Below are 27,745 nucleotides of genomic sequence, written 5' to 3'. Positions count from 1 at the left end.
ACACGAGGAGGAGAGAGGAGGTTTCTGCGCTGAGAGGGCATCAAAGACGAGCTGGAAATATAAATGGACTTTGAGCCAGGGGAGCAGTAGGTCCAAGAGAGACTCTGGAGGCCTCATTTTTGGGGTCTCCTTCTCATGCAAATGAAGCCACCACCAGCATGGGGGAGGAGCCATGGCCTTGCTCAGGAGGGCAGGAGAGAGTCTGGGTGGTTTATACAGTGGACCGAGGATGCGGTCCAGGGTGGCTTGGGTGGGGAATAAAGGGGAGGTGCGGAGGCCCTGAGCTGGAGAAGCCGGTGGGCACAGCGGCCGGGAGCCCTTCCCAGCCTGTAACAGGACAACTGGTCTAAACTCAGGCAAAGGCCCCTGTCCTCACCTGCTCTGCCCGGAGCCCACAGGGCTGGGTGGGGAGGAAGCTAAAGTCCCGAGTCTACCAAGTTCATCCTCCTGAGGCATCAGCTTTGTGAACTGGTCAGGTCCCTGCCAACAGGGACAGCTTCCTACCCCTGGATGCCACCCAGGAAAACTGAGCCCACCCACAGGGGTCCGCACACGTGTGTGTGTTCATACGCCTGGAAGGGCTGGTTCCTCCTCTAGTTCAGTGTCAGCTCAAACATCACCTCCCCTGAGAGGCCCTCCCTGATGACCTATCCTGTGTAGCGCTAACCACCACCCAGCTAGCACAGCGCCCTCTTCAGGTTCACGGGAGCCTTCCTCCTTCTGAAATTGTTTTACAAGTGAGCAATCGCACTGATGCTCTGTCTCCCTCACTCCACGAGAGCAGGCCTGTGCCTCTCTTACTCATGATTGAAGTTCAGGGCCTAGAATAATGCCTGGCACGTGGCAGGTACTCCACAGAGAACAGAAGAAAATATGGACTGATCTTAACATATCTTCTGCATAAGACACTGGAGAAATCCAGGAAGGGTTTTGCATCAGGAAAGGTCTGGAGACCCCTAACCTTGTGAATCCCCGGGGGGGAGGCAACCTGACTTGGTTAAATCCACCAGGAAGGAATTCTACAGGTTGACGTGCGCACCAGGAGCCTTCGCCCGAGCAGGTGGCGCTGGTGCCCCGGGCCGATGCCACCTGCTGGCCGGGGTGCTTACCGAGCTCGACGTCCTGGTCATCCGTGAGCACCAGGATGATGTTGGGGCGGATGTTTCTGCGGTCCCTCTGGAACCTGCCCTTCAGGCGGTGGTGTGACAGGAAGGCGGAGCTCCCGGCCAGCAGAGGGAGGACAGAGGCGCAGAGCACGCACAGCAGGAGGCCGGGCCGGGCCATTTTATGTTTCTGCTGATCGGGGGCTTCTTGCGGGAGGCAGGAGTCTGGAGTTGCGTCTGGCAGGCTTGTTTCTTTGCCCTCTTCCCTCCCTGCTCACGGATCTGAAATAGCAGGAACAGAAAAAAGGTCAATCTTTCTGTACGGGCTGCCAGACTGCTTGGGCTTGCATAATGATGTGGATGGTGGCCTCTGGCACAGGCAATGACAGTTCCTTCGATCAGGACAGCTCTATCACAGCAAACAGCTAACTCGGCTCAAGCGACAAGGAAAGTATTTGCAGTTCGCTCGGGTAGAAGGCTGGTGGGGGAGCCTTCTCTGACCACTCCAGCAGCCGGAACTGCCCTCGGTCCAGCGAGCGTCTGGGGGTGCTGGTGGCAGCTCACGTCCCAGATCAGATGATCAGTCACTGAGCCACGCAGCCACTTCGACAGATAGATCACCCCCAGAGAGGGGAGAGGAAGAAGCCCACTTTGGGGGAGCAGATGTTTCTGGCCCTTGCTTCTCGGTGGCACTGTGTGGGATGCGGAGGGGAGGGGGTGCAGCCTGGCCCCCAGGTAGCAGCGTGTGGCTTGGGAGGGGTCTGCACAGAGGGGGAAGGGTGTCCATCTGCTTTGGGCGGGACGACTCCTTGCGTTTCAGTCTGGACTCCATCATTCACCAGCCCGGTCTCCCCACCAATAACACGGGAGACACGGCTGTTCACAAGAACCCATGGGGAACACGGGAGACACGGCTGTTCATAAGAACCTAGTCCAGCTGGGACGGGTGAGGTCTCCCAGCCAGCAGACCAGAGCAGGGCAAACTATTCATATTAGTTTGTTTTTGTTGTTTTTTAATCCTCACCTGAGAATATTTTTCCATTTCTCTTGAGACAGAGTGGGGGGGGGGAGGGGAGGGAGAGAGAGAAACATCAATGTGAGAGAGACACACCGATTGGTTGCCTCCCACACAACCCAGACCAGGGCCGGGATGAACCACAAATGAGGTTCGTGACTTTGATTGGAATCGAACCCACGACTCTGGTCCGCAGGCTGACGCTCTAATTGCTGAGCCAAACCAGCCAGGGCCATTCATATTCGTTTTAAGTTGTACGATAAACAAAATGACAGAAGAACTGTCACATTCCACTGTGACCCCAGTCACCCCTCCATCCCACCACACCCCAGATCAGGGCGCACGCAAGGTGGGGGCGGGGAGGCGGGAGGGTGAAGCTTGGCTCAGGCGGCCTCGGCCCTCACCTGCTCTTCGGTCTCTGCGGTCATTTTTCTACTTCTTGAGGAAATGAGCCTTCAAGTCCTGTCCAGATATAGACTTTTGGTCTCATTTATTTAAGTTGAGAGAGAGCGCGTGTGTGCAAACAGACATGTTGAAAGGAAACCAAACTCGTTGGAGTCCGTCTGAGTCACCATCCTTGTGACCTTGAAGGACCACGGGGAACCCCACCCCATCGTCAAGGCTCAGGGAAGTGGGCAAGGGCCCCCGTTTCTGCAGAGGGGAATGTGTGACCTTCATCGTCTCTCCTAGGGACGACAAAAGCCTCTTAAAGGGTCTCCCCCGCCCCTCCCCCAGCCCCTCTTCCACTGTCCCCAGGACAGCCAGTGTGGATTTCTGGACATTCAAATCAGATCATACCACTCAGTGAGGAGCTCAGGGCACAAAATTGAAGGGACACTCATCTCACCTTAGTCCCAGTCCTGTCACCTGCTCAGCCCTCCCCTGGCTTCTCGTGGCTCAGGCAATAAAATGCAAACTCCCTACCAGGGTCACCAGGGCCCATGTGATCCAGCCCCTGCCCATGTCTCCCCCTTCCTCTCAATGGCTCTCCAGTCCCACTGATTCTTTCTGTTGCTTAAATAAGTCGAGCTTGTTCCTGCCCCAGGGCCTTTGCACTTGCTCTTCCTCAAACCTGGACGAGCCTTTCCCCAGACTTTGTATGGTGGGCTCACTGACCTCTGACGAGTCTTGGCACAAATATCACCTTCTTGAGGCTGCACCCACAGCCTATCGAAGGTGGTGCCCTCCCTGTGGCATTCTGTGTATTGTCTAACCTGTTTGATTTCCCGCACAATCCCTACTACAACCTGCAGTTGTCTTATTTATTGCCTAGTTCTCCCCCACTGAAGGGCAGCTCCATGAGGACAGGAAGTGGGCCTGTGTTAATCACAGCTTGCTCCCCAGCACCTGGGACCATGCCTGGCATTGTTCCCATTAGCAGGTGCCAAATACAAATTTAGGTAAATGAAGGGGCGGAGGTTTTGTTAAGGCCCTCGGACCTCTGCAGAGGGAGGGATGCAGGGCTTGGCCGGGCTGCAGGATAACCCAGGTCTAGACGCTCAGAGTCCTCCATCAGCGACGCCTCCCCATCACCCTTCCTGAGTCACCGAGGAGGAGTTGGCTACTCTGAGTTCTCTGGGCATGCTGTGATGGAAAAGACTCCAGGAAGGGTCCCCAGATCCACTCTCCCTCCTGCTTGGTACCCCGTGGAGCAGAACTTTGCGGACTGCATCCTGGCTTCTGCTGGCTGGACTGCATCCTGGCTTCTGCTGGCTGCCCCGGAGGAGGCCCCTGGGGAGGGGCAGGAGGGGCAGGCGGGGCGGGCGGGGCGGGCAGTCAGCATGCCTCCTCCCCTCCCTGTGTGCATGCGGCACTTTGTCTCTCTACTCGGCCACAGTTCCAGCCGGGCCCCTCCAGGCAAGAGCTTTCCCCCAGTTCTGGGTGCCTGTCCCTCCTCTCACCCTTCGGAGCCCGGGGTAGTTCCTGGGAGCTGCACCATTCCTTGTCTGCTCTGGTACCCACCCCCCCCAACAGTGCCTCCTTCCCGGGGGCCTCTGACAGCGCATCTGTGCAGAGACGAGATCAGGTGAATGGACTGAGAACGGGTTTCATGGGACTGGGGGGCAAGCACCGACTTCCATCTTCAACCTGAGTCTGCTGAACCACACATCCCTCGCCAGACGGAGCCCCGCAGCCGCTGGCGACTGGGCCCTTGCTTTGGGCCATGTCGTGTGCTGCTGAAGGCGTGGACTTTGGAGTTACTTGCTGGGTGACCCTGGGCAAGTAACTTAAAAACACCTCTGTGCCTCAGTTTCCTCATCTATAAAGTGGGTGTAAGAGATTAACGAGATACTACAGAGTGCTGTAGTCCATGGCCCTCCCTGGGGAAGCACACTGGGAGGCTTTGTGCAGCAGCGTCTGGCACAAGGTGTTAACCGAACACATCACTGACCGGGTGAACCTCATTAGATTGTTACCATCGCTGCAGCTGGGCCGTGTGTCAGGCACCCCGTTCGCTGCCTCTGTCAATCCCCACGCCCACCGTCTCATACAGGTACGAGTATTATCCCCATTTCACAGTTGAGAGCACTGAGGCCTAACCCCTGTCCTGCGATCACCCCGAGAGAAAATGGCAGAGACAGGTCAGGCCCCTGCTCTCCCTGCTCAGCCCGGGACTCTCAGCACGACTCTCTGGATCACGGCTTCTCCCACTCAAATGCCCCAGCCCGGATTTCTGCCCTTTCGGCACAACCCTTCCATTATTTGCTCGCTGGGATTCTTTCAATGACTTCATTTGAAAAGGAAAACACAAATACATGTTTCTGAAAAAGGAAACTTTGTACCCAAGGATAAAGGGAGGGGGGCGGGGATCAGCAAACCTTCCCTGTAGCACTAACCACACAAATAAAGTCCAAGAAAACAGATACTGTGTTACTCAGTCTAACGCATCTAGTTTGTGTTGAAGGCTCCAAGGCCGGCCCTGTGCTCGCCTGTTCTTGAACTTGCCTCTCTCCTTAAGGGAGATCAGCAGGTGTTAAAGCAGACAGCGCATCGGCACCGCCTCTCCTGGAGGTAATGGGAGGGTTCAGGGGGGTGAAAAGGAGGCAAGTTCTAGTCATCTGATGGGTCCCTGCATTACCCCAGATCACGGGGTCCTCAAATCACGTTGTTTATGGGTCCACGCTCCCTCCCTGGGGAAGCACACCGGGATGCTTTGTGCTTTGCACACCCATTAAAATGCACTTTCGCGTTCCTTCAGGTACACACCGAGGGACACGATATGGAGAGAACTGCCAACCGCATCTCTTACCCAGGAAGCAGTGACAGCGAAGGCGTATTGGGAGCCTGCAACGCCCCAGTTCCTGCTCTGAGCATTTTACACACATCAACTCGTTTTATCTGCACACCCACCCACTGATATCATACTCGTTTTATGAATGAGGAAGCTCAGGCCCAGAGAGTGAAAAACACTTTCCCATGATCACATGGCTCAGTAAGTGGCAGAGACAGAGTCTGGCTCGAGCCAGGCTGCTCAGTCAGAACCTCTGGGCAAGTTCCTAAGTCTCCTAGCCTCAGTTTCCTTATCTGCTAAATGAAGTAGCAGGCAGTCGCCAGGTGTCCCCTGAGGACCTTTCTGGCGCAGGGCCTGTGATGGAGGTCCAGGAGAGCGGAAGCTGCCGCCTGTATTGGGAGCCCCGGCTGGATGGTGGGGGGAGCTGGAAATGTGTCCCTGGCTTTCTTAGCAGCCCCCCCTTTCCTGGGTAGCTACAGCCCACCAGCCAGGATGCTCCTCCGCTGGTTGAAGTCAAAGCTCTGTCTGTGACCAGAGAGGAGAATAGGAGCTAATTATTTAATCAGATCAAGTCATCAATAGGTTTTTTGATGAATTCCCTGGCTCTGACTCTCCCTGGCCTTGTGCCAGCCTCCCTGCAGATGCCGAAGGAATCAATTAAAAATGACACAAGGGATTCTGCCTCCATTTTTCTCCTTCTTGGTAAAAGATTCCGAGGAGCTGAACCGAGAGAGAGTGGCGAGTCCATACAGCCGACTGTGTCGTGCCACCTCCTTCCACCAGCTCGAGGCAGGGTCTGTTTAGCTCCTTCCCTTCAGGCAATGTTCTCTCACAGAACTTCTTCCCAGACCAGGATGACATCTCTGGGAATGTCCCTTGCCCATTCAGCACTAGCCACATGGCCTCCATGCTACTCCTCAAACATGCTGCCCCAGGGCCTTTGCACATGTTGTGTCTGCTGCCTGGAGATCTTTTCAGGGCCCCTTCCTCACCTCATTGAGGTTAATTTTGAAATATCTTCCCTCCCCAGTAGCACTTACCATTTCGGACTAGGTATTTTATTTCTTTGTGGGATTCCTGGACTAAAATGTCAGCTTTGTTCACACCTGTATCCCCTAAAACAGTGCTTAAGACGAAGCAGACACTCAACACTGACTCAGCAAAGGATTTTCTCCTCCCTGGTCACAGCTGTGGTTGGGGGCACTGCCGCTCCCTTCTTCTGATTAGGAGCAGTTTGAAGGTACAGTGGACCATGTGACCCAGGTGGAGCCAGTCGGCACATTCCTTCTCTCTAGCTCCAGTGCGTGGCTCAGAGATAGACATGTGACCCGGGGCTGGCCAACCAGAGAGAGGGGAGAGATTATAAAGTAAGGTGCTGGGAAGGGGGAGCCCAGCCTGGGGACCAACTGGAGCCTGAGAGGGGATGCTGGTGACACCAGATTAAACCAAGCTGCACCCTGTAGCCAGTCCCGGGCTCAAACAAGTGCCCCTTGTTGCTAAGCTTGTCAGAGTTGGGGCTGTCATTTGCAAAAGGAAGCTCCCAGACCAACCCAATCAACTCCCGAAAATTACAGCGATGAAGAAAAACTAAAATTTATGGCATGTTTATCTTGGGCCCTGCCCTATTTTCAGCACTTTTCCTGGTAACTCACGTCACCCTTCCCACAACATCATGAGCTGCAGATGCGCAAGCTAAGGCTTGGAGAGGGTCGAGGACGTGCCCAAGGTCACACCCCTTGAGCGCTGAATACTGTCGCTTCACCCACCCCTCACCATCCTCCCTCCCTGCGCCCTGGGAGGTCACCTGGATGGACCACATCAACAGGCTCTGTACTCTCTGGCTCCTGGTAGGGTTTGGCCAAGGGGGACAGCACGGGGGAGGGAGGGGTCCTGGTACCCCTCCGTTGCTCTCCTGAGGGCGGCAGCTCCTGGGGGCAGCCTCTCCGGGTTCCAGCACATGCTCCCTGCCACGGCCAGCTCCAGGGGTGCGTTACTCATTGTCTCACATTCTGCCCACACCTTCCTTGGCGGGCACCATGTGTTTCCTGCAGCACGGACACAGCAAGCAGACAGCGCAGCTGAGACGTGCACCCAGACACTCGGACCCAGAGCCCTCTCTTGACTCCTATGCGCACTGGAAAAGCGACAAGTGATACAAGAGGCTGAGGTTGTGTTGCACAGAAAGGAAGAAGAAGGGAGAAACTGCCGGCCTGGGGGCAGTCCGGGAGGGCTGCCTGGAGGAGTTCTTACACGGTCAAGTTCGAGAAATCTAAGAGGAACAAAGGCCCGAAGAACCCACAGGATCTGGGTAGACCCCGAAGAAGTGGGTGGAGTACAGGGTGCCTCAGGGAGGGGAAACAGCTTGAGTAAATAGCAGGCAGAGTGGGAGGGGTGGAAATGTGTGGTCCCGAACCTCATAAGCGCAGAAGTTGTCTAGACAGGATGACACGCACATCTGTTAAATCTTACACTCCCCTGGCGTCTCCCGCCCCAGCCACAGGCTCGTTCCGCCTTCTCGCCTCCTCTCCAGGGCTGTCAAAGAAATCTGCGGGCCACAAACTCCTGGTCTCCCCTGTCCAGGTCCCGGGGGGCTGGTGGCTCTCCTTGCCTGTCCTTGGAGTTCCTGCTGGAGGCAGAGAACCAGCCAGCTCTCAGGGGCAAGTGAGGGGGACAAGAAAAGGGTCCTTCAGAGGGAGGAGGGTAAGATCAAATTTCAAGACAAGGGCTCAGGACCTGGAAAGGAAATTAGGGCAACAAGAGAGGGTCTCAAGAACCCAGGAGCCCGCATCACTATTCACACAACAAGAAATTCTCAAAGGCCTACTGGGTGCCAGACACAGTTCTTGGCGCTGCAGATCGAACAGCGAAAAAACAGTCCCTGCACTCATGGGGCTGAGATTCTAAGGAGTCCACACACCAAAAGCTGGGGTCGCAAGACTCCCGCTGAAAGTGAGAAGGGTCAGAAAACAGGACGGAAGCAATGGCGAACTGCAGGCGAACTGCAGGCGAACTAGACCGGGGCCAGGGATGGTACATGCAGTTAGAGCGCAAAGAAGGCTTACAAACAAGATCTTCGCAGACTGGGGAAGGTGAGCTTCACAAAGTTTTGCGTGTCAAAGGAGTGGGTGTTTGAGAGGCTGGATAATCCACACGCTTAAATGTCTGAGCATCTGCTCCGTGGCCAGTGGGAAAAACCAGACCTAAATCTGTTCTCATGGAGCTGAAGAGAGAGGAGAGAAAGGCAAGCAGACAGACAGATAGGTGCTAGGGGGGACATACAGCCAGTACCAGGCTCAGAGAAGGGGCCAAGATGGCAAATGGAGCCAGACTGCCTGGGTTCGAACCTTGGCTCCACTGTTTACTAGCTGTCGGGCAAGTAACTTAACCTCTTGTGGCCTCAGCATCTCCACCTGTAAAGCTGCACCAATAACAGCACTGGGAGTCCTGCCCAGGTGGCTCGGTTGGTTGAGCATTACCCCGTACATCGCAAGGTTGCAGGTTTGATCCCCGGTCAGGGCACATACGAGAGACAACTGATCAATGTTTCTCTCTCTCTTCTTCTCTCTAAAAATCAATTAAAACATATCCTTAGCCCTGGCAGGTTTGGTTCAGCGGTTAGAGCGTTGGCCTGCGGTCCAGAGAGACCCGGGTTCGGTTCCCGCTAAGGGCATGTACCTCGGTTGCAGTTTGTCCCCGGCCCTGGTTGGTCGTGCGGGTGGCAGCCACTCGATGTGTCCCTTTCACATCGATGTTTCTCTCTCTCTCTCTCTCTCTTTCTCTCTCTCCCTCCCGCTCTATCTGAACAAAAAAATGGAAAAATGTCCTCGGGTGAGGATAAAAAATAAATAAATAAATAGATAAATAAATAAAACATATCCTCAGCTGAGGACTGAAAAAAAAATATAGCACTGGTAGAGTTGTGAGGATGAAATGGATTAATGCCTGTGAAGCCTTTACGACAGAGCTGCATACAGTAGGCACCCAATAAATGTTGGCTTTGGGCCATTTAGCATTCACTCTACTTTCTGTAAGTGCCCAGTTTTGCTCAGGGACCCTCTTCTCCCCGATCCATGGTTCCTAAGGTTCAAATTAGGTCCCAGCTCCAAAGCTAGACCATGAGACTGAGACCTGAGCCAATCAGGGCCTTCCAATCTCCCTGGTGATTGGCCAATCAGAGCAATCCAAGCACTTTGGCCTAATGAGAAACAGGTGCCTACTCTTTCCAACAGGCTAACTCATTCCACAACTTTCCAACACAAGGGGAAGGGATGCTCTGACTCCATCATGCCTCACATGGAGGCAGAGTGAAGCCCACACATAGGAGAGAATGGAGCTGCAGAATGGAACGCACTCGAGTCTTGACAACACGAGAGACCTGGATCCAGCTAAGCCTGAAGGAGGATTTATCTCTGGGTTCTTCGTTCATTTCTTTGCACCAATAGATTCTCCTATGTCCTTCAATTAGTTTTTTTTTTTTCCTTTTAGGTCAACTTTCTCAATATGTTGACTCTTTAGGGCCATGAATCAAATCTTCTTTTTCTTAGGTCACGCTGAGTAGTTTTCTCTTCACTTGCAACCGAATGAGCCCAAATGGCAGAGCAAGCTAGAGGCAGAATGCTGGCTCAGGTGGCATCCCAGCCACCTTCTGCCACTGGAAGAGACACCTGACAACACAGCCTTCGAGTCCTAGGCCTGTGTCCAACTCCCGGCCTTACTGAAGGCAAATTTCCCTCATTCTTATTTGTTAACTGATAAAGACAGGAGGTGGGGAGACCTGGAATGGGAGTCATAACTTCTGGTCCTGATTTGGCCTCAGTTTCCTCATCTGACAAGAGAAACAGACTATGCCCTGGGCATGGCCTTCAAGTTTGGGATGGGTGGAGCCTGACAGGTGGAGAGAGAGCCTTCCCTGGCCGCCTCCCATCATTCCCGGCCTCCGTCCCAGGTCATTCTCTTTGGCACTCAACACGGCTCGCAATTCCTTGCTGCACACTCTGTTCGGGTTTCTATTTTGTGGGGGGTTGTCGTTCCCACTGAAGTTTCACCTGGGTAGGGGGTGTTTCTTTTTAGCTCCCCAGCCTCAGCTTCTGGTGCAACCTGGGTCCTAATTTTTCCAGTGAAAATATTTACTGAGCACCTCCCACGCACAGGCCCTAGGCTACATGCTGAGGATCCAGAAATGACAATCTTTCATGGATTAGACACCCAAATAAATTACAGGCACATGAGATGCCGGGTCCTAAGGAGATGACGAAGAGAGGGAGGTTGAAGTTCTAGTGGGGGTTATGGTGATTTTAAATGGGGGTGGGGTGGGGTTAGCAAAGGCCTCTCTTGAAGGTGACATTGAGCAGAATCCTGGAGTAGGTGAAGGAACGTGCCTTGCAGATAGCTGGGGAAACAGTGTTCCAGGCATAGGGAAAAGCAAGTGCAAATGTCCTGAGGTAGGAACGTGCCTGGGTGGTTGAGGAACATAAAGTGGGCAAGCACGGCTGGAGTGGAACTGAGTGAGGAGAAGGCTAATATTCTACTGGTTCTGAGCAATTCACAAGCTAGGCCAGATTCCTGGAGGGGCGCAGACCCCACCTCCTAATGGGGATGTGTCCAGGTCAGACTGGAGGTGAGGATGTGGGGTATCCTGTGGCTGTCTTGGAAAACACAGTGGGCCTGGCCAAGCCACAGAAGCCTGGGCACCGTGGGGGGTGAGAGCCCGTGGGCTGCTCCCCTGCACTTCACCCCACTAGGAAGTGAAACTCCATGTGCGTCAGATTCGGTGTCTCTGCGTCGCTATGCTTCTGAGTGTGTGCCCGTGCCCATTTCGCAGATCCCTGCCTGGTGGCCTGAAGGCTGCCTGACCCCGCTCCTCAGGGGCCGGAGGTTAACTCGATGGGTCGTTTGCAGAGGGTGCTGCAGGGAGCGGAGGCGGACAGAAAGGCTTGCCCTGGACTTGGAAGTCACAGCAGCCACCTCTCGACTTCAGAACGGGGTTTCCTCGTCGTGTCCCCACTGAGAACACTTCTCTATTCTCTCGTAAAACAAACCACACAAAACAACAGCCCCAAACCTTCCTCTTCCTTGTTCTTCAGTAGAAAGGAAGCCACCGAATGAAGCCAAACAGAAGTGTGGGATCTGGTTTTGGGGAAATGGCCCCAACTTCCCTGCTGGTGTGAGAAATGACGCCTCCAGGCCCTGCCCTTTGGCCCCATGAGCTCAGGGCCACTGTGGCCAGGGAAGCCAGCCAGGAGGGGAACCGCCACACCCAGTCTCATCGGGTGGCTGCTGGCTTGCCGGCGGTGGGGCAATAAACTGGGGTAACGCCAGGCCAGGGCTCCAGGGCCCAGTCTGGGAGGACGCGAGCAATGCCTGGCTCGGTGGGAGAGGGGCCAACAGCCCCCCACTGCCAGAGCTCCGCCTGAGACCATGCACTTCCCCCGGCGCAGGACCTACTGCTGCGGCTCTATAGGCAGCTCCAGGAAGTGCCCAGTGGCCAGGGCTACCGCTGTGATGCCATCAGTGTGCCCAGAGAGGGGCCACAGGCCGCCTCTGCCCGCGCACTCCATCCCGGGGTCAGGGGCTCGGAAGTCTGCCCGTCTCCTGCGTTCTCGTTGGCACCACATCTAGCTTCCATCTGCTCCCCTTGTTATGTCAGGACATTTATCCACAAAGGAAGGTGTCTCCCTCCATGGGGAATGAGCACTACTTGCCCAAAACCAGGGTCTCTCCACTTGGCGCCGGTGACATTGGGGCCCGGTCATTCTCTGCGGTGGGGTCCTGTGCGCCGCAGGGTGTTGAGCAGCATCCTTGGCCTCTACCTGTTCCATGCAAGTAGCACCCACCCCCAACTGGGACCATCCAAAACGTCTGCAGACATTGCCAATAGCCCCCAGGAGGGCAAGAGAGAACCACTGCCACGAGTGGGTAGCGACACTAAGAAACGCGTGCCGTGACCTTGTGGTTCAACTGCTTGCCAAGGGCACTGAGCTTTTTCTTGCAAGGGGAGCAGGCTTCCTTGAAGACCAGGAAGGAGGGGTTCACGGGACTCCCTCTTAGATGTCAGAGGGCTTGAAAGACAGCAAAAAAGGGAATGACCTGTTAACTGAGATACAAAGTCACTTACAGACCATACATGGACCCCTAGAAAGAGGCCCACCCTCCCCCCCCTTTTTGGTACGTGCCCCTAGCGGGAACCAAACCTGGGACTCTGGTCCGCAGGCCAATGCTCCAACTGCTGAGCCAAAGCGGCCAGGGCGAGGGCCATCCCTTGATCCAGACAATGGACTGGGCTCCTGGAGCCCGGGGGCTGGCCCAAGGCCTGGGCTCCCAAGAAGTCTAATGTTTGGTCACCTTTGGAGAGAAACACCTGTCTGCAGTGACCTCTGTCTGAAGTGGGGACACAGACTCAATCGCCCGCTGGGCAGGCAGGAGAACGACATGGGTGATGTGGCCTGGACTTAGGGGAAGGGGGGAGGTTGGGGGCTGCACCACCCTGGAGACACAGCTTCCAAAGTGAAACATTCAAGACCATTTACATACTGGGCGGGCCAAACAAAGCCCCTCTGGCGCTGGGCTGGGGGACTGTCTGGGACTGTTTGCGATGTTCAGAGTGAGCTGATCTTTTCTGAGGCCTGCTCTGTGCCAGGTGCTGGGAGGGCCGCTGGTGGACAGCCTTGGGCATGAGGCAGACCCGCCTCCGGCCTCTGGAGCTGACATTCCGGTGGGTGGGGAAGCCAGGTAATTAACAAATGAAGATGCCTTTCAGGTTTCTTAAGAGCTCTGAGGGAATTATCAAGTGACAGGATAGACAGTAAATTGGGGGAGGCCTCTGGGAGGAGGTGATGTTTGAGCTGAGAACAGAAGAGGGGTGAGAAATCAGCCATGGGCGAAATGCTTTCTAAGCAAAGGAAAAGGCAGTGCAAAGGCCCTGTGGTGGAAATGAGCTTGGGCCATCTGAAGGGAGCAGGAGTGGCAGCCTGGCAAAGGTGAGGCTGGACACGGCCTGCCCCCAGCCCACGCCTGCCAGGCCGGCCACACCTGCTGTCCTTCCTAAGCATTTAGGGGAACTGGGAATCAGATACAGAAACTCCCACTTCTGTTCTTTGTTCTTTTGTCTTAGCTGTGGACAAAAGCTTCCCTGGCAGCAAGTTACAAAGTTATTTCTGCAAAAGGCCTTCGGCCAAAAGCAATAAAGTCGGACCTGAACAGAGTCATTATTCACGCCTAACTGTGGGCTGGCTCCCAGTGCAGTCTGCCTGTGCCCGGTCTGACAATTCCCGTCACACCCCCTCCCCATTTTTAACCCCACTCTCTCTCAGTACGTTTCTCCCCGAAGAACGCATATTTATGTTTCCAGAGATTACGGTTGCCTTCGAGAAGAACACAAAAGGGATAAAAGGCTATTTTGACTGGCCGGTATAAATAATCCAATTATTTTTCCCTGGCCACCCAATCCACAGCCGTGTGCTCCATCCTCGCCCATCATGCCCCGGCTATTAGCAGAGAGCTTCTCATTAGCTCACCTTGGAAACGGTCTGACGCTTACAATTATTTGAGAAGCTTGTACTCATAGGCAGGGCGGGAGTCTGAAGCTACTTTTACCAAATAACCCGCTAAATTTAGAGATGGTAGTGGCCAGAATTTGGAATGACAGGTCCACGTCCCACCCCCGCCTGCTGTGCAATCTAATTAGCAGCTGGAAATAGACCGTCGAGTGGGAGCCCAGCCATGGGTCAGAGGCTCTCCAAGCTGGGATCAGTGTCTGCAACTGGTGGTCTCACTGGGTGTCAACAGGGGTACAGTGGCTGGAAGAGGGAGTGACGGTGGTGGGGTGAGGGCTGGGAGGCGGGAGCAGACCCATCGTGCCAGCTTCTCCCTCATTACCATGTTTACTCTTCCTTCCAGGGGTCGGCTCAAACCATCCCCATCCTTGGGGTGAGGATGCTGGGGTGTGGCAGGGATTCTGGGATATGGCTTTGCCCCATAAAGTGAAGCGGGCTCCCAGACCCCCAGCAGTGCCTGAGCAATGGGGCCCTTGTCCTTGACGAGCTGCCATATAGGTTTGGGCATTCTACTTACTCTAGACTTTAAACAACTCATTCATTCATTCATTCATTCATTCATTCATTCATTCAGAAATGTTCGCTGCTCATCCTGAGGCCGAGTTGCTTATTCAGGGCCCGTGCACAGCTTTCTACCCCTTTTCCTGTCCAGCATCTGGTCCCCCTCTTTTGACATTAGCATCCCCATTTCCGTTTGAGGACTCTCTCCCCTGCCAAGATGCCCTGCCTTCTCTTGCCATGTGCCCAAGGGGTGACCCTGTGACCAAAGCTGGCTAATCAGACCCTCCCTGGGGCCCTGATTCTCAAATGGAGTGTCAAGAGCAGAAGGGAAAAGCAGGGGTGCGTCTGTCCCACGGGAACCCCTCCTGCAGGGGGCGGCTGCGGGCAAGCCCTGCTCTGAGCTTCCTAGAGCTTCCCGAGCGAAAGCCTTGAAAATGCCTGGCTGCTTTCATTTTTGCAGGTTTGGGAGTGGGGCCACCCTGAGATCCCCAGACCGTGGGGAAGCCCTTCCCTGACGGCCCGACTGAGCTCCTGCCTGGCGACCAGCCGTCTGAGTGCATCCATTCCGGACCCTGCAGCTGATGTCGCAGGAAGCAGAAGAACCCCCTGGCGGTCCACAGAATCGTGAGAAATACATTGTTTCAAACCACTGAGTTGGGGGTGATCTGTCGCACGGCAGAAACACAGCCAAAGAACCCCAAGTGACACTGATTGCAGCCCACTCCTGCAACTGGAATGTCACCAATGCCCTGCGACGAGTCAGCATCTTTTGGTCTCCTGACGCTGATGGCTTTACTCAGATGAACGCTTAGGAGAACGCATCCTTCACTCATTCTTTCAGTCATCGATACAAATGGCCACCCCGCCCAGCACTGCTGGTCCAGTGCTGAACACGCCTCGGGAGCTCCTGCTTGGCAGGGCATTCCACGCAGTGCCTGTCCCCTCAGTTACGACAATAATAGGTCCTGCTTTAAAGGGCTGCTGTAATGACTAAATGCTTGGCAACAAATAAAGTCAACCGTATTGGGCTCTATTGTTAGTATACACAGAGCTGCAATGCACTGTCCCTAGAAGTGTGGCCATTTGGTGTGAACCGAGTGCTGGAGATGGGGTTCGGAGGTGACTGGGTCATGAGGGCGGGGCCTTCAGGAATGGGATTAGTGCCCTTAGGAAAGGACTCCAGGGAGCTTCCTCACCCCTCTGTCACTGAGGACACATCTAGGACAAGGTGGCATCTGTGAACCAGGAAGCGGGCTCTCACCAGACACTAAATCAGCTGCACCTTCACCTTGGACTCTCCAGACTCAGGGGGAGTGAGAAGTAAGGGTCTGTCATCTATAAGCCACCCAGGGCCTGGATCCGTTACAGCAGCCTGACCACCTGACACGCTGCATCGCAGAATGTTATCACTTGCCCGAGCCGGCACTCAGAACACGGCCTGGCACGTAGACAGTGCCCGGTGGGTGTGAGTGTTGACCGCCTGGCACGTAGACAGTGCCCGGTGGGTGTGAGTGTTAGGAGTGTGGTTTGGGGAGATGAGATGAGAGAGGCGGGTCTCCTGCTCTGTGACAGCTCCTTTCGGGAGGGACAACTGAAGGGGGGACAGCTGTCTTTCTGAGGACACACACAGAAATCTTCGCCCTCAGAGGCCCTGTGAGAATGTCACCACACTGACCTCGCAGATGAACTCCCACATCCCAGTGTTCTGAGGCTGGTCAGAACCGGAGCGGCTGCCAGCCCTCTCAGGGCATGATGTCCCCAGTGTAGCCGGAGGGGGATGATGTGAGCCCAGTCCCAGCACGGGGCTGGGTGCCGGGAGGTACAGGGACTGGTGATGTGCGAAAGCAGCCCTCTCCGCTCCCACCTCACCTCCCGGCGATGCCAAACAGGCTTTGACTCCTTTGCCTTGAGCAGTCACCTCTGAGCAAGGAACCCTAAACACTCGATCCAGACCCCCCAGCAATCTCCAAGCCTCCTTCCTTGATCCCTTCATCCAAAATATATTTCCTGAGCATTCAGAGTGCCAGGCCTTGTTCTAAGTGCTGGAATATTGGGGTGAATAAGACAGTCAAGGTCCCTGCACTCACCAAGGCTTACTTTTTAGCGAGAGGTGAGCGGCCGAAGGACAAATAAGTTGAGATAATTCCAGAGTGATAACTGCTATAAACACAAAACAGGTGTCATTCTAGGCATTCTAAGGAGGTGACATTTGAGCTGAGACCTGAAGGATCAGAAGGAGCTAGACTTGTGACACTATGAAGGAAGAGTAGTCCAGGCAGGTGCAAAGGCCCTGAGGTTGGAACAAGCTTTGATGCAGGAAAGGACCCGAGAGGAGGCCAGTGTGACTGGGCAATAAGCTTAGAGGAATGAGGAGCGAGACAGGCGGAGACCAGGTGCAGGGTGAGATAACACACCAAGGAGTCTGGACTTTATTATGGGTGCAAAGGGCCCCGGGAGGGGGGTTTCCTTCAAGGAACTGCTCCCACCTAGAAGCCCTTTTCGGACTTTGTAGAAATGCTGGCAGAAGGCACCCCATCCAGCACCCCTCTTCCTGCTTCAGTGGTCCTCACTAACTTCAGCTGCACATTGCAGTCACCTGGGAGCTAAGCGAACCCTGATGCCCAGGCTCCTACCCTGGGGCTGGGGTTTTCCAGAGCTCCCCGGAGACTGTTAGGAACCTCTGCTCTGCTCATGGGCATCTCCCTGGGCTCCTGGGCGAGGCCAGGCCCGTCCTGCAGGTCAGTCCCGAGGTGTGCTCTTTCCCACCTTTCTGAGAGAGGGGGTGGGGTAGGGTGGGGGGTGGGGAGTGGGACGTGGGGCAGCTCACTGGCTCAGGAGCCGCAGAACTTAGCTCTAAGCCCAGGCACGCCTTCCATGTGCTGCCACCTCCCTGAGCTGGACTTGCCTCATCTGCGGGGGAGACCACAGGCCTTTCTGATGTGCAGATTGGCCGAAAAGACCAACAGAATCCCAGCGGCACAGGCACCTCCAAAAGCTAAAATGAACTGGTGCAGCCACTATGGAAAACAGTATGGAGGCTCCCCCACATTAAACACAGAGCTACCATATGATCCGGCAACCCACTTCTGGGTATTTATCCACCCCCCACCGCCCCCCAATGAAAACACCAACTCGAAGAGGTATCTGCACCCCCATGTTCATTGCAGCATCTTTCACAATATTCAAGACATGGAACTAAGAGTCCGTGACTGATGAATGGGTAAAGGTGATGTGGTACACACACACAGCGGATTATTATTAAGCTACAACAAAGAAGGAAATCTGGTCATTTGTGACAACATGTACGGGCCCTGAGGGCTTTATGCTAAGCGAAACGAGCCAGAGAGAAAAAGACAAATCCTGTATGATCTCACTGACATTAGAGGGGAGTGTGTGGGGAGTGAGAAAAATGGGTGACGGTGGTCCAGCAGTATCGACTTCAGTTACAAGATAAAGAAGTCCTGGAGATGTGATGCACAGCACTAACGTATGGTTCTTTATTGTCTAGTTGAAAGCTGCAAGAAGTAGATCTTAAAACTTCTCATCACAAGGAAAAAAAACTGTACCTATGCGAGGTGATGGATCTCAATTCAACTAATTCTTATGATCATTTTGCAAAATACACATACATCGATTCGTTATGTTGTGCAACTAAAACCAACACAGTGTGTCGATTGCATCTCAATCTTCAAAAGGATCTCTACCTATGAGCAATAACAGCTAGGATGGCAATCAAAATATCTGCCTCCTTGAAGCAATTTCCACGAGCCCACATTCTGTTCTAGTGCTTCAGAATAACTCTGGGAGGAAGCTCCGACGACGACCTCCATCTTACAGAAGATGGGTCTGAGGCTCAGAGAGGGGAAGTGACTTGCCCAGCTCCACCCAGCTACTAAGTGGCCAGGCTGGGATTTGAATCAGGAAGCGTGTGGTTCTAGAACCCAAGCTCTTAACCATGACGGTACACTGCTTCTCAGAGCTGTCTCCTGTGTCCAATCTTCTATATCTCCTGCCTGGGTGGAAGCCAGTGATACCTAGATTAGCAGGTGGGTCCATGCTAACTGCGTGGGTTTATTTCACTGGCTGGACCAGACCATTTTAGGACTATGTCAACAAGGAAGGTGATGAGCAGAAAGAGGGGCTTGGGGGCAACTCTAGGCAGAGACTGTGGGTGGCTCCCCGGACAGTCATTCCTTGGTTGACAGCTTAGTCTAAGCCCATGGTTCTCGGAGGGTGAAATTACTCCCTCAAAGGGATGTCCTCAGGAATTTGGGAGGAGTTTATGGTTGTCACAATGCCTGAGGGATGCTTCTGGCACCCAGTAGGGGGTGCGGGGATGTTGGATAATCTGCAACACGGTGAAGAACTGCCACACTCAGGGAGGTGAAAGAGCTTTTGGACATTTTGGTCAATTGCTCACTATTTTGGAAAATCACATTACTGATGGCCATGCCACTTGTGGTATCTGAGCTGCCCAACTGAGCATCGGACTGCTTCATTATGTTTACGAATGCAGTGTGCCTAAGCATTTCTATGCTACGGTACGTATGTTTAATTATAAATCACTTTCCTTTCAATTACAGTCAGGATATTTTACTGATTAAACAAATGTGCAGATCGGTTCTATTACCTATAAATTTATTTCAGGTAAACCTGGAAAAATATTTGCTCTAAGAAGAGGGTGTTTAACCTGCTAATTTGGGGGGAACCACTGAACTAAGTCAAACATGAAAAGCCCATTTCCCTTTGGGCTTTGTTTAGAATTAACTACAAAAAAACAATCTGGGCCAGTGAGGCATAAAGCAAAGTCTGCTGGGATGGGGGTGCTCCTGGAAGGATTTTGCTCTCTGATTGAAAAAAAGATGGCAAGGAGTCTTGCTCTTTATTCCCACTTGGTATGGGAGGTGATGTCTGGTGCTGCAGCAGCTATTTTGAGACCATGAAGCAATAAGGCCGAAGACATGCTGAGGACAGAGGAACTAAGGATAGGAAATTTCTGGGTCCCTAATGACGTTACTGTACTGACAAAGTGGCCCCTGGACTTTCCTGCTTTGGACTCTTGTTACGTAAGAATGAAATGTTTCTACTGTGTAAGCTATTCTGCCAGGAATTCAAACTTGCAGTGACTACATCTTGATTCATACTCAAATGATGAGAACTCCAAGTTACTAAGAATACTTGCAAGCTTTCCTGTTCTCTAAAATGCCCAGGTAAGAGGTCTGTGTTCAGAAGTCTGTGGAAAGTGTCTCCAGAGCAAGCCAGAAGCCGTTTTGGATGATTTCCCTTTCATCAGAGCATGAACATCTCCTGAACTTCTGCGGGCTAATAGTTTCAATCTCTGATCAAAAAGTTCTCCTTTTCTGGCCACTGAGTTGGGTCAAGTCACCCACGGATCGGGAGACAAGAAGAAAGGCTGCCGGCAACATTCTTCCCCTAATACATCTGGTGTCCACCTGGTCAAACACATCTTGGGTCCCGCTCATGGTCCCCAGGGATGGCGCTGCCCTGTTAGCTCACACACAGAACTTGCGCATAATGACTGAGTCTGGGATAGAATTAAGTTTCAAGCAGGGCCCAGGTGTGCAAAGCAGTGGGCCAGGCCTTTTATAAGATGAAGCCACATGTCAGGGGCCAGGGCCACTGGGCAACGTGTTTTGAAATCATATTGAGACCGTGGAGAATTGAAAACAGTGGCGATCTCCGGTTAGAAAGAATCCCATGAAGTCTGGGTCCGGGCCGGAGGAGCAGCTCCGAAGACTATGCATGCGGTCTGCGAGACCCAAGATCCCGCACGCCCTCAAGCAATTTCCCAAGGGCATCGGCTGCGGAGTTGTGCATCTTGACTTCTGTCTGCTAATCACCGAGCAATGAGGAGATGGACAAGGGGAGGCTCGGCCTGAACCCCTGGGAATTTCTCAGGCACGTCATAAAGGGGTGAGCGTGTGGGATGTGCTAAAAATATTCATCAAATAGATTTATGACTGGCCTGAGGGGTGGGGGGGAGGGGGGAGAAAACCACACCAGAGAACAAAACACATTCTCCCTGGATGCTTGTGTCCAGTCCCATGGCTTAAAATAACACAGATGCGCAGATGACTCCCACACGGAGGTGGCCAGCCCCAACCAGCTCCAGATGTGTGTCCAGCAGCCACCAAGCCACCAGACACCCAGGGCGAGTGTCATCTCAAACCCAACATTTCCACAACTACATTCTGGATCCCCCTCCCCCAAACCTTCCCTCCCAGTGGTCCCTGTTGAGGAATCACCACACACCAGGCTGCCCAGTCACGTCTGACTCCCTGGGACCACGAACAACTGCTGGAGGGGCTGTCCTGCACTGGAGGGGAATCAGCAGCATCCATGGTCTCTACTCGCTAGATGCCAGTTGCACCTCCTTCCCCAGTGTGACAACCCAAAATGTCTCCAGATATTGCTGAATGTCCCCTGGGGGGCAAAGCCACTGTGGCTGAGGACCACAGCTCTTTCCTTGTTCTGAATATTTAATCCCCCGGAAAGTCCCGCTGGCTCTGCCTTCAATCCACCCCTTTCATTCCCATCTCCACTGACACCACCACCACCCAGGCCAATACCAGCTCCCATGCTCATGTCCCAGGTCCCACCTGCACCGCTCAGGGTAGGCACCACTGAGATCTTTATCACACACAAATCGTGTCGTCCTTGACTTAAAACTCTCCAGGGGTTTTCCGTTTCATTTCAAATAAAAACCTCGGTTTCTCACCATGGCCAGTATTTCCCATCACAGACGTCACCTCCTCTCCTTCCAGCGTGTTCACTACCCTCCACCCCCCAGACTTCTGTTTGTATTTTGAACAGGACAGGCCTCTCCTCTCCACCTCCAGGCCTTTGCACTGGCTGTTCCCTCCACCTGGAATGCTCTTCCCTAAGACCTTCCCAAGGCTGGCCCATTCTAAAAACGCAGGTCACAGCTCAAAGATCACCTCCTCAGGGAGGCCTCCCCTAACCACCAGCCAAAATTTGCTTCCCACCCTTAACCCATCACGCAGTCATTTTCCATTATATCAATATTTTGTTTCCACCCCAAAGCTTGTCACTTTCCGAAAGAGCCTCCTTGGTGGCCGTGTTTGCTTATGTGTCAACTGCTTCTCCATGCTGGCATGTGAGTTCCACGAGAGTAGGGTCCTCTCTTGTTCATCCCAATACCTAACACAGGGCCCAGCACATAGTAGCTGCTCAATAAACACGCGTGCACGAACAAAGAAGAGGAACGCTATCTTATTCTGTACAGCAGTTTCTCCAACACCTCTATAGCTCTGATCTTATTGGGAGCCTTTCCCCGGCCCTCTGGCAGCCCCTGGATCAGGTAGGAAGACAAAATATGCACACTGCAGGGCCCTCCTCCCCAGACCTCCCTGCTGGTGCGGAACACACCATGGCACCCTGGCTCCCTTCCCAGCATCCAGGGCCCTCCCTGGGAGTTTGACTCAGCAGGGACTTTGCATTTTTGAAACAAATGCCTCCAGATGACTCTCACAGTGGAAGGCTGGGCAAACACTGCTCCTGGTCACCAGAAAGCATAGAAGCAAGGCCAGGATGCACATTTCAGACACCAAGGCAGACAAATCAGGCCTCCGATGCCGGCTGACCCCAGTGGAGAGGGAGGGGAAGCTGCCCACGCAGCAGCTGTTTCCAAGGACCCCACCTTGGCCAAAATGGAGACAGGTCCCTCTGACCATCATCTCTCAATTAGTGTCCTCCTCATTGTAGGCATTGGCTATTTGCCTCCTTAGCAACCCGGCTCCCTTTCACTGGGATCCCCCACATGTGTTCTCCAGGGCCTTGGGGTCCAGTCCCTCCACCCCCAGCTCCAGAGTGGGAGCCTGGCCCAAGCTCGTTGTTGGGGCCTCATCTTCCTGGCCAGTGCCAGCCAATCAGAGAGCTGCTCAGGGCTTGGGCGGGCAGTACCCGAGAAGAGGCTTGTTCTCTCCTGTTGGGCTACACCGGCTCTTCAGCAGCCAGCTTGATACCTCAATTATGATAACCACCACCGTTTGCTGAGGGCTCGCCTGTGTCAGACGCGGTGCTAAGCACTGGACAACGATGATCTCATTTCAGCCTTCACCACGGACCAGGAGACAGGTGCTACGGGCATCATCATTTGCGGATGAGAACACTGGGGCCCAGAAAGGTTAAGTAACACTCTCCAGATCACACTGCTGGGCAGGGAGCCAGGCAGTCTGGCTCTCCTAACCATGGTGCCAGGGCCTGCCCACCTTTTGGAGCTGGAGAGAGAAAACAGTCCCCTGGAAGGAAGAGCAGAGACCGAAGGACAGATTCTCATGACAGAATCGGAGACCTGACTCCAGCTGTGCCTGAAGCTGCACCTCCGCATCGTTTAGTTAGGAAAGCCAGCCATTCCCCTTCTTTTCTCCTTCCGCTTGTTCAGACCCCGCCCCCTTCTGTTGCTTACACGAGGAAGGGTCCTGAGTCCTTTATAGTCCTTCTAGGAAAGAGCCCTTAGCTGGCAGTCCATGCGCAAGCTGCGCACGGCAGCTGCTCAGTGAACACTGGCAGATGTGGGTGAGGACGGCTCTCCTGCCACGACCGTGGGGTCTGACCCTGCTGCCCGACTGCGGCCAGCCCAAGGCCTCTTCCACTTCTGGCTCCAAGCGAGGCCCAGCTCCCTAGCAACCACCCCAATTAGGCCATCATGCCATTTATCAGGATGCCAATTAATTATAATGATCTTAATGATCTTCCAATTAGATAGCACCTCGAATCCGGATCTGGGGTGTGGCAGATTTCCCACCGGGCCCCGTCACCAGGGGCCCACGGAAAGCAGGCCGGGGTGAGGCCTCCCTCACCTGCAGGTCAGCATGGAGAGGCTCCACCTTCCACACCCCCTGGCACAAAGGGCCCAGGCCTGACACAAAGCCCCTTGGACCACCGGCCCCCTCCCCCGCTCCTGGGACAGGCCAGGGCGACTCCATCACCCACCACCAGAGGGCTGCACCTCCAGGAGAATTTTAACCTTCTTGCCATTGTTTTCAGGGGGCAGGAACCTTCATCTCTGACCTCGTGGCTTTTTTCAGCTATTTTCCTTTGCATCTTGACTAGGGGAAGTGTGGATGTACTCGCCAGACAATCCTGTATTTTCCTCAGCCTCCCCCCCAACAAAGCACAAACCCAAGACACCCCCAAAAAAGTAGGGGTTTGGGAGAAAAGTGGGATAACCGAAGGGCCTCTGCCTTTCAGTTTTGTTGTTGAAATGTTCTCTTCTGCTGCACGTGTTTCTTCTACATTTGGTAAAAAGGCCAAGGTCACAAAGGGAGGAGAGCGTGGAGGGTCAGAGAGGACTCCAGAGCCCCGGGGCCTCATTCCGGCTCCACCGCTGAGCGGCTATCTGGGGGTGCAGTCCTCTCTGGGCCTCAATTTCCTCATTTTGACAACAATCAAAGGCCCTACCTCTCAAGCTTTTGTGTGGATTAAATGAGTTATTATGTGTAAGGGCTTAGAACACACTACATCATAACACACATCAGTGTTACCTATCACCGTAAGTCTAGACTAAGCCCTTTCTTTTCATTACAAACCGATCAGACATGCGGCTATTCTCCAGGACAAGGCTTCTGGTCTCTCTGGGGGAGGGGAGATCTAAGAACAGACTTGCTAGCGTCTAACTCAGACCAGAAGCTGCCCCCTTGAGGGAGGTCCAAGTAGATAAATTGAACATATCCAGAGGAAGGAAGAGGAGAATGTTACCCCCAAATCAAAAGGTGCACTTCCAGCATCAGGGTGTGCAACCACACATCAGCCAGGTCCTTGGGATGGCAGCTGAATGGAGCTGTTGAGTGGGGGACACACATGCATGTGTGTATGTGGCTGTACACACACACTGCCACACTGTCTTCTTACAAGCCCAGCTTTTTTATAATCAACTCATCGTTCAACCCTTAAGTTTGAAAACCTAACCTGTTATTAAGGTTTCAGAAAAACCCATAAATTCATTTTTAAAAAACCAGTAAATATACACCAAGCCCAAAGTCCAAGCCCACACTGACCCTCAGTTGAGCAGTCAGACCAACCTCATGCATTTATGTACATAAACTTGGCCCAGGAAAGGAAAAACCTTCATATGCAAATGTCCAACATGCCATCAGCCAAGCTTGCCACCAACCCTTCGAGCTGCTCCCTAGAACATGAAATTACACACCCGGACAGGCGTTTCTGATGAGCCTTTTCTTCCCCACGACGTGGGACAAGCAGAGCGGGAGAACCTCTCTTCCAAGGTGAGTGGTCTGCAGCCTGTCCTCCGCGCCCTCTTTCTATATTTAATGAATGGCTTTAATTTAATTAAAACTCTCCAGTGGTTCTGTAATGGGGAGTGGAGATGCAGTAAGAAATCTCTTCACTATTAACTGCAAGACACAGTAAGTCTTCCTGCTCCAGGGAAAACCCATCCGACCTGCTTCTCTGTCCCCCCAGAGAACTGCTCAGAGCAGCCTCCCTCCTCTGCCCCAAAGGAGGGGACCCCCGTCGGGGAGAGAGGCAGGCACAGACGGAGGGGCGGAGGGGCGAGAGGGTGGGTGTCCCAACATGCACAGATGTGCAAATACCCAGATTCAAACGTAAGCTGAATGTAATTACTTGGTTAATTAAATATTGACTCTTAACTCAAAAAGTGATTAAAACAAGCTGCAGGAAAGACTGGCCAGAGAGGAGAGGGGGCAGGGAGAGAGTCCACTTTCAGGGAGGAGGAGGATAGGGATTGCCGAAATGAAGTCTGCGCCGTCCTACTGTGTGCAGGGGGGAGTGGCCTCCGGTCTCCGGGCAGGTGGGGAATTTCAGACAGATGTCACGGTGACAAACTAAGATTTGTGGGTGCCTCTTACTTTTTTCCCCTAAGAGTGCATCTTGTTTCCAGGCTGCTCTCAAAGTGGACCAAGAGCTTCTGGGGCTCGGGAACTAGGCACTGTTCATCATTCCCCCGGCACGTACCCGGTGCCTGGCACCAGGAGTGCACCGTTAATGCTTGTAGAACGAATGAATGAACTACTACAAAGAATGTTTGTTTGTTTTTAAAAGTGCACTCCTAGAAATCGCAGCCGAACTTCCGAAACCCCCAGGGGCCCCAGGAGGGGAGCAGCCCTCCACAAAGCTTAGAGAACTGGTTCTGACCCAGCCCGGGAGGAAGTTTGCCTTTTCAATCCTATTTGCTCTTTCGGTATCCGAGTTCCCAGTCACTCCCAAGCTCCGCTCCACCGCTTTCCGGTGTCCTGCCCGGACTAGCCCCACGTGGTCTGCTTCTTGCCGGTCTGTTGGGTCTAAACTCAAAGGGGTCAAGGAGGCCATCCCCCTGCGGCCGGCGGGCTCAGACTCGCTTTCCCCAGGCCCTCGAGGGCTCCGCGTGGCGCGCCCGCAGGTCAGGGGCGCGGTGGGAAGTGCCCAGCCCGCCAGCGGGGTCAAAGGGGTCGTTCCCCCCGCGGCCCGCTGGCGCCGGGGCCTCTCTCCCGCCCACCCTCGAGCCGGGCGGTCGGGACCGGTCCCAGCTCACCTGGGCGGCGCTCGCGGCCGCGCTCACCCCGGGGCAGGCTCCGGCCGCGGGGGGCCCCCGCCCCGCCCACCTGGCCCGGGCACCCCACTCACCGCCGCGCACGGCCTCTGCGGCCTCACCCCGCGCGGGGCGCCGCCGCCTCTGCCGCAGCCTGGCCGGGCCGCGGGGCACAGGGGACTCCGCGCCGCCGCCGCCGCTGCCGCTGCTGCCGCCGCCGCCGCTGCTGCATCCTCAGCGAGTGCGGCTGCTGCTCCTCCCTCCCTTCCCTCCGCCTCCTCCCGTCCCTCCGCTCCGCGGCTCCGCCGCCGCCACCTCCCCGGCCCCCACCGCCGCGCCGCCCTCGCCAAAGTCCGGGTCCGCGCCCCGCCCGGGCAGCCTTTCATCGCCGGCCGCGCTGCCCGAGCCAGCCCCTTGGCACGGCGGGCCCGGCCCCCTGCCTGCTCCCCGCGGCGGGCGGTGAGCGCGCGCCGGGGCTGGAGCGCCCGACCGGGAGCCGGGCAACAGGGACCCCGCCGCGGCGCCCTCCCCGCGCCCCCGGCACGTGAGCCCTTTACCTTGGGCAGGAGGCACGCGCGCCCCGGCCGGTCCGCCCTCCTGCCCCGGCGCACGGCCCTGGCCCGAAGTCTGGCCCCGGACGGGGCAGCAGCGGGAGCTGAGGTCCGGGCAGCTCTCGGCCTCCCGAAGCCGCGCTCCCGGCGCAGAGCGCGCACCCTCGCCGGGACCCAGACACACACTCACCCGACACACTCGCTCTCGCTCGCCTTCGGCGGAGAGTTGAAACAGCTGTGAGATTCGCCCAGGAGCTGGAAACGAGGGAGGGACGTGAGCCCAAGCCGTGCGTGCGAGTGTGTGCGTGCAACACCCAAACGAGGGTGGGGGGCATCGCTAACAAATCAATTATCGCAATAAAGTCAGGAGGGCCATCGATCAGGTGCACTTGGCTGCAAACGAAGAAAAATCCTTGCCTGGTTTCCGCTTTCTTTTGCTTCTCCCTCAGAGCTGGAGGGAACCGTACGCTCCGCGGCGTTTGAAACAGCCTTACCGGGGGCTCCCCTCGTAATGACACGTTAATAAATGTTTTCTTTTATCTGCTTGCACAAGAGCTCGCCTGGGTTTGAAAACACCGACCGCCTTTGCTACAATCCCCGCGCTCACCTCTAACTACACTGTTACTTTTGCCTCTGGAGACGCGGCTCGAGCTGGGCGGCAGCTAGATCGCTGGGTGGACTGCGCACGCACCCGGGACCTTCCCACGCGCCCGGGAAGCTCCCCGAGACGTTAACTTGAGCTCAAGTGAAAATAGCTGCGGTGCCCAGAAATGGTCCCAGAATAGGAAAGAATGGAGAAACGGGCTCTCTCCGAAAGGGGAGGAATTCAACTCAAGGTGGTGCTGTCTACCGCGGTTTCCACTGTCTCCAGAACACAGACGAGGCGGGAGGGTACTGGGCTGGCTGGGGTGGGCAAAGAGCCAGAAGAGAAACAAGTAGCAGCTGCAGAAACTACAGCTGAGTAGCTAAGGGGAACCAGACCTTGTGGTAACTAAGTGTAACTTACTTAAATCTATTAGTAATCCTACAAGGTAAGTTGTAGGATTATACCCATGTTACAGATGTGGAGACCAAGTCACAGAGAGGTTATAAGTCACTGACTCAACAGCACACAATTGTAAGTGGTGGATCTAGGATTTGAACCCAAGAAACGTGTCTCCGGAGTTATGTTCTTAAATCTCAAGTCATTGCTACTTTTTCAGCCCGGCATCTCCTTTCTATGGTGTAGTTTCTTTTCCATGCTGGTCAGGGTTGTCATGTT

The 27,745-nt window shown here is 54.6% G+C and overlaps 1 protein-coding gene across 2 annotated transcripts in view; it reads right to left on the bottom strand.

The window, feature by feature from the left end:
- SULF2 (sulfatase 2) overlaps nt 1-27,269 on the bottom strand; it is a 96,221-nt gene extending 68,952 nt beyond the window's left edge. The window contains exons 1-2 of one of the 2 annotated variants that reach the window (XM_036244657.1): nt 26,675-27,269; nt 1,110-1,385 (exon numbers count right to left, since the gene is read on the bottom strand). In XM_036244657.1, the coding sequence (XP_036100550.1) occupies nt 1,110-1,284 (175 nt within the window). In that variant the 5' untranslated portion in view covers nt 1,285-1,385; nt 26,675-27,269. Of the gene's footprint in view, nt 1-1,109; nt 1,386-26,028; nt 26,076-26,674 lie in introns of those variants that run through there. The other variant, XM_036244658.1, reaches the window with a different exon arrangement.
- Nucleotides 27,270-27,745: the final 476 nt, after the last annotated feature.

The sequence above is a fragment of the Molossus molossus genome, unplaced genomic scaffold (genome assembly GCF_014108415.1).
Source record: "Molossus molossus isolate mMolMol1 unplaced genomic scaffold, mMolMol1.p scaffold_m16_p_6, whole genome shotgun sequence".
Classification (NCBI taxonomy): Eukaryota; Metazoa; Chordata; class Mammalia; order Chiroptera; family Molossidae; genus Molossus; species Molossus molossus.
The sequence above is the reverse complement of the archived record's forward strand: the minus strand, read 5'-3'. Positions and strand labels throughout refer to the sequence as shown.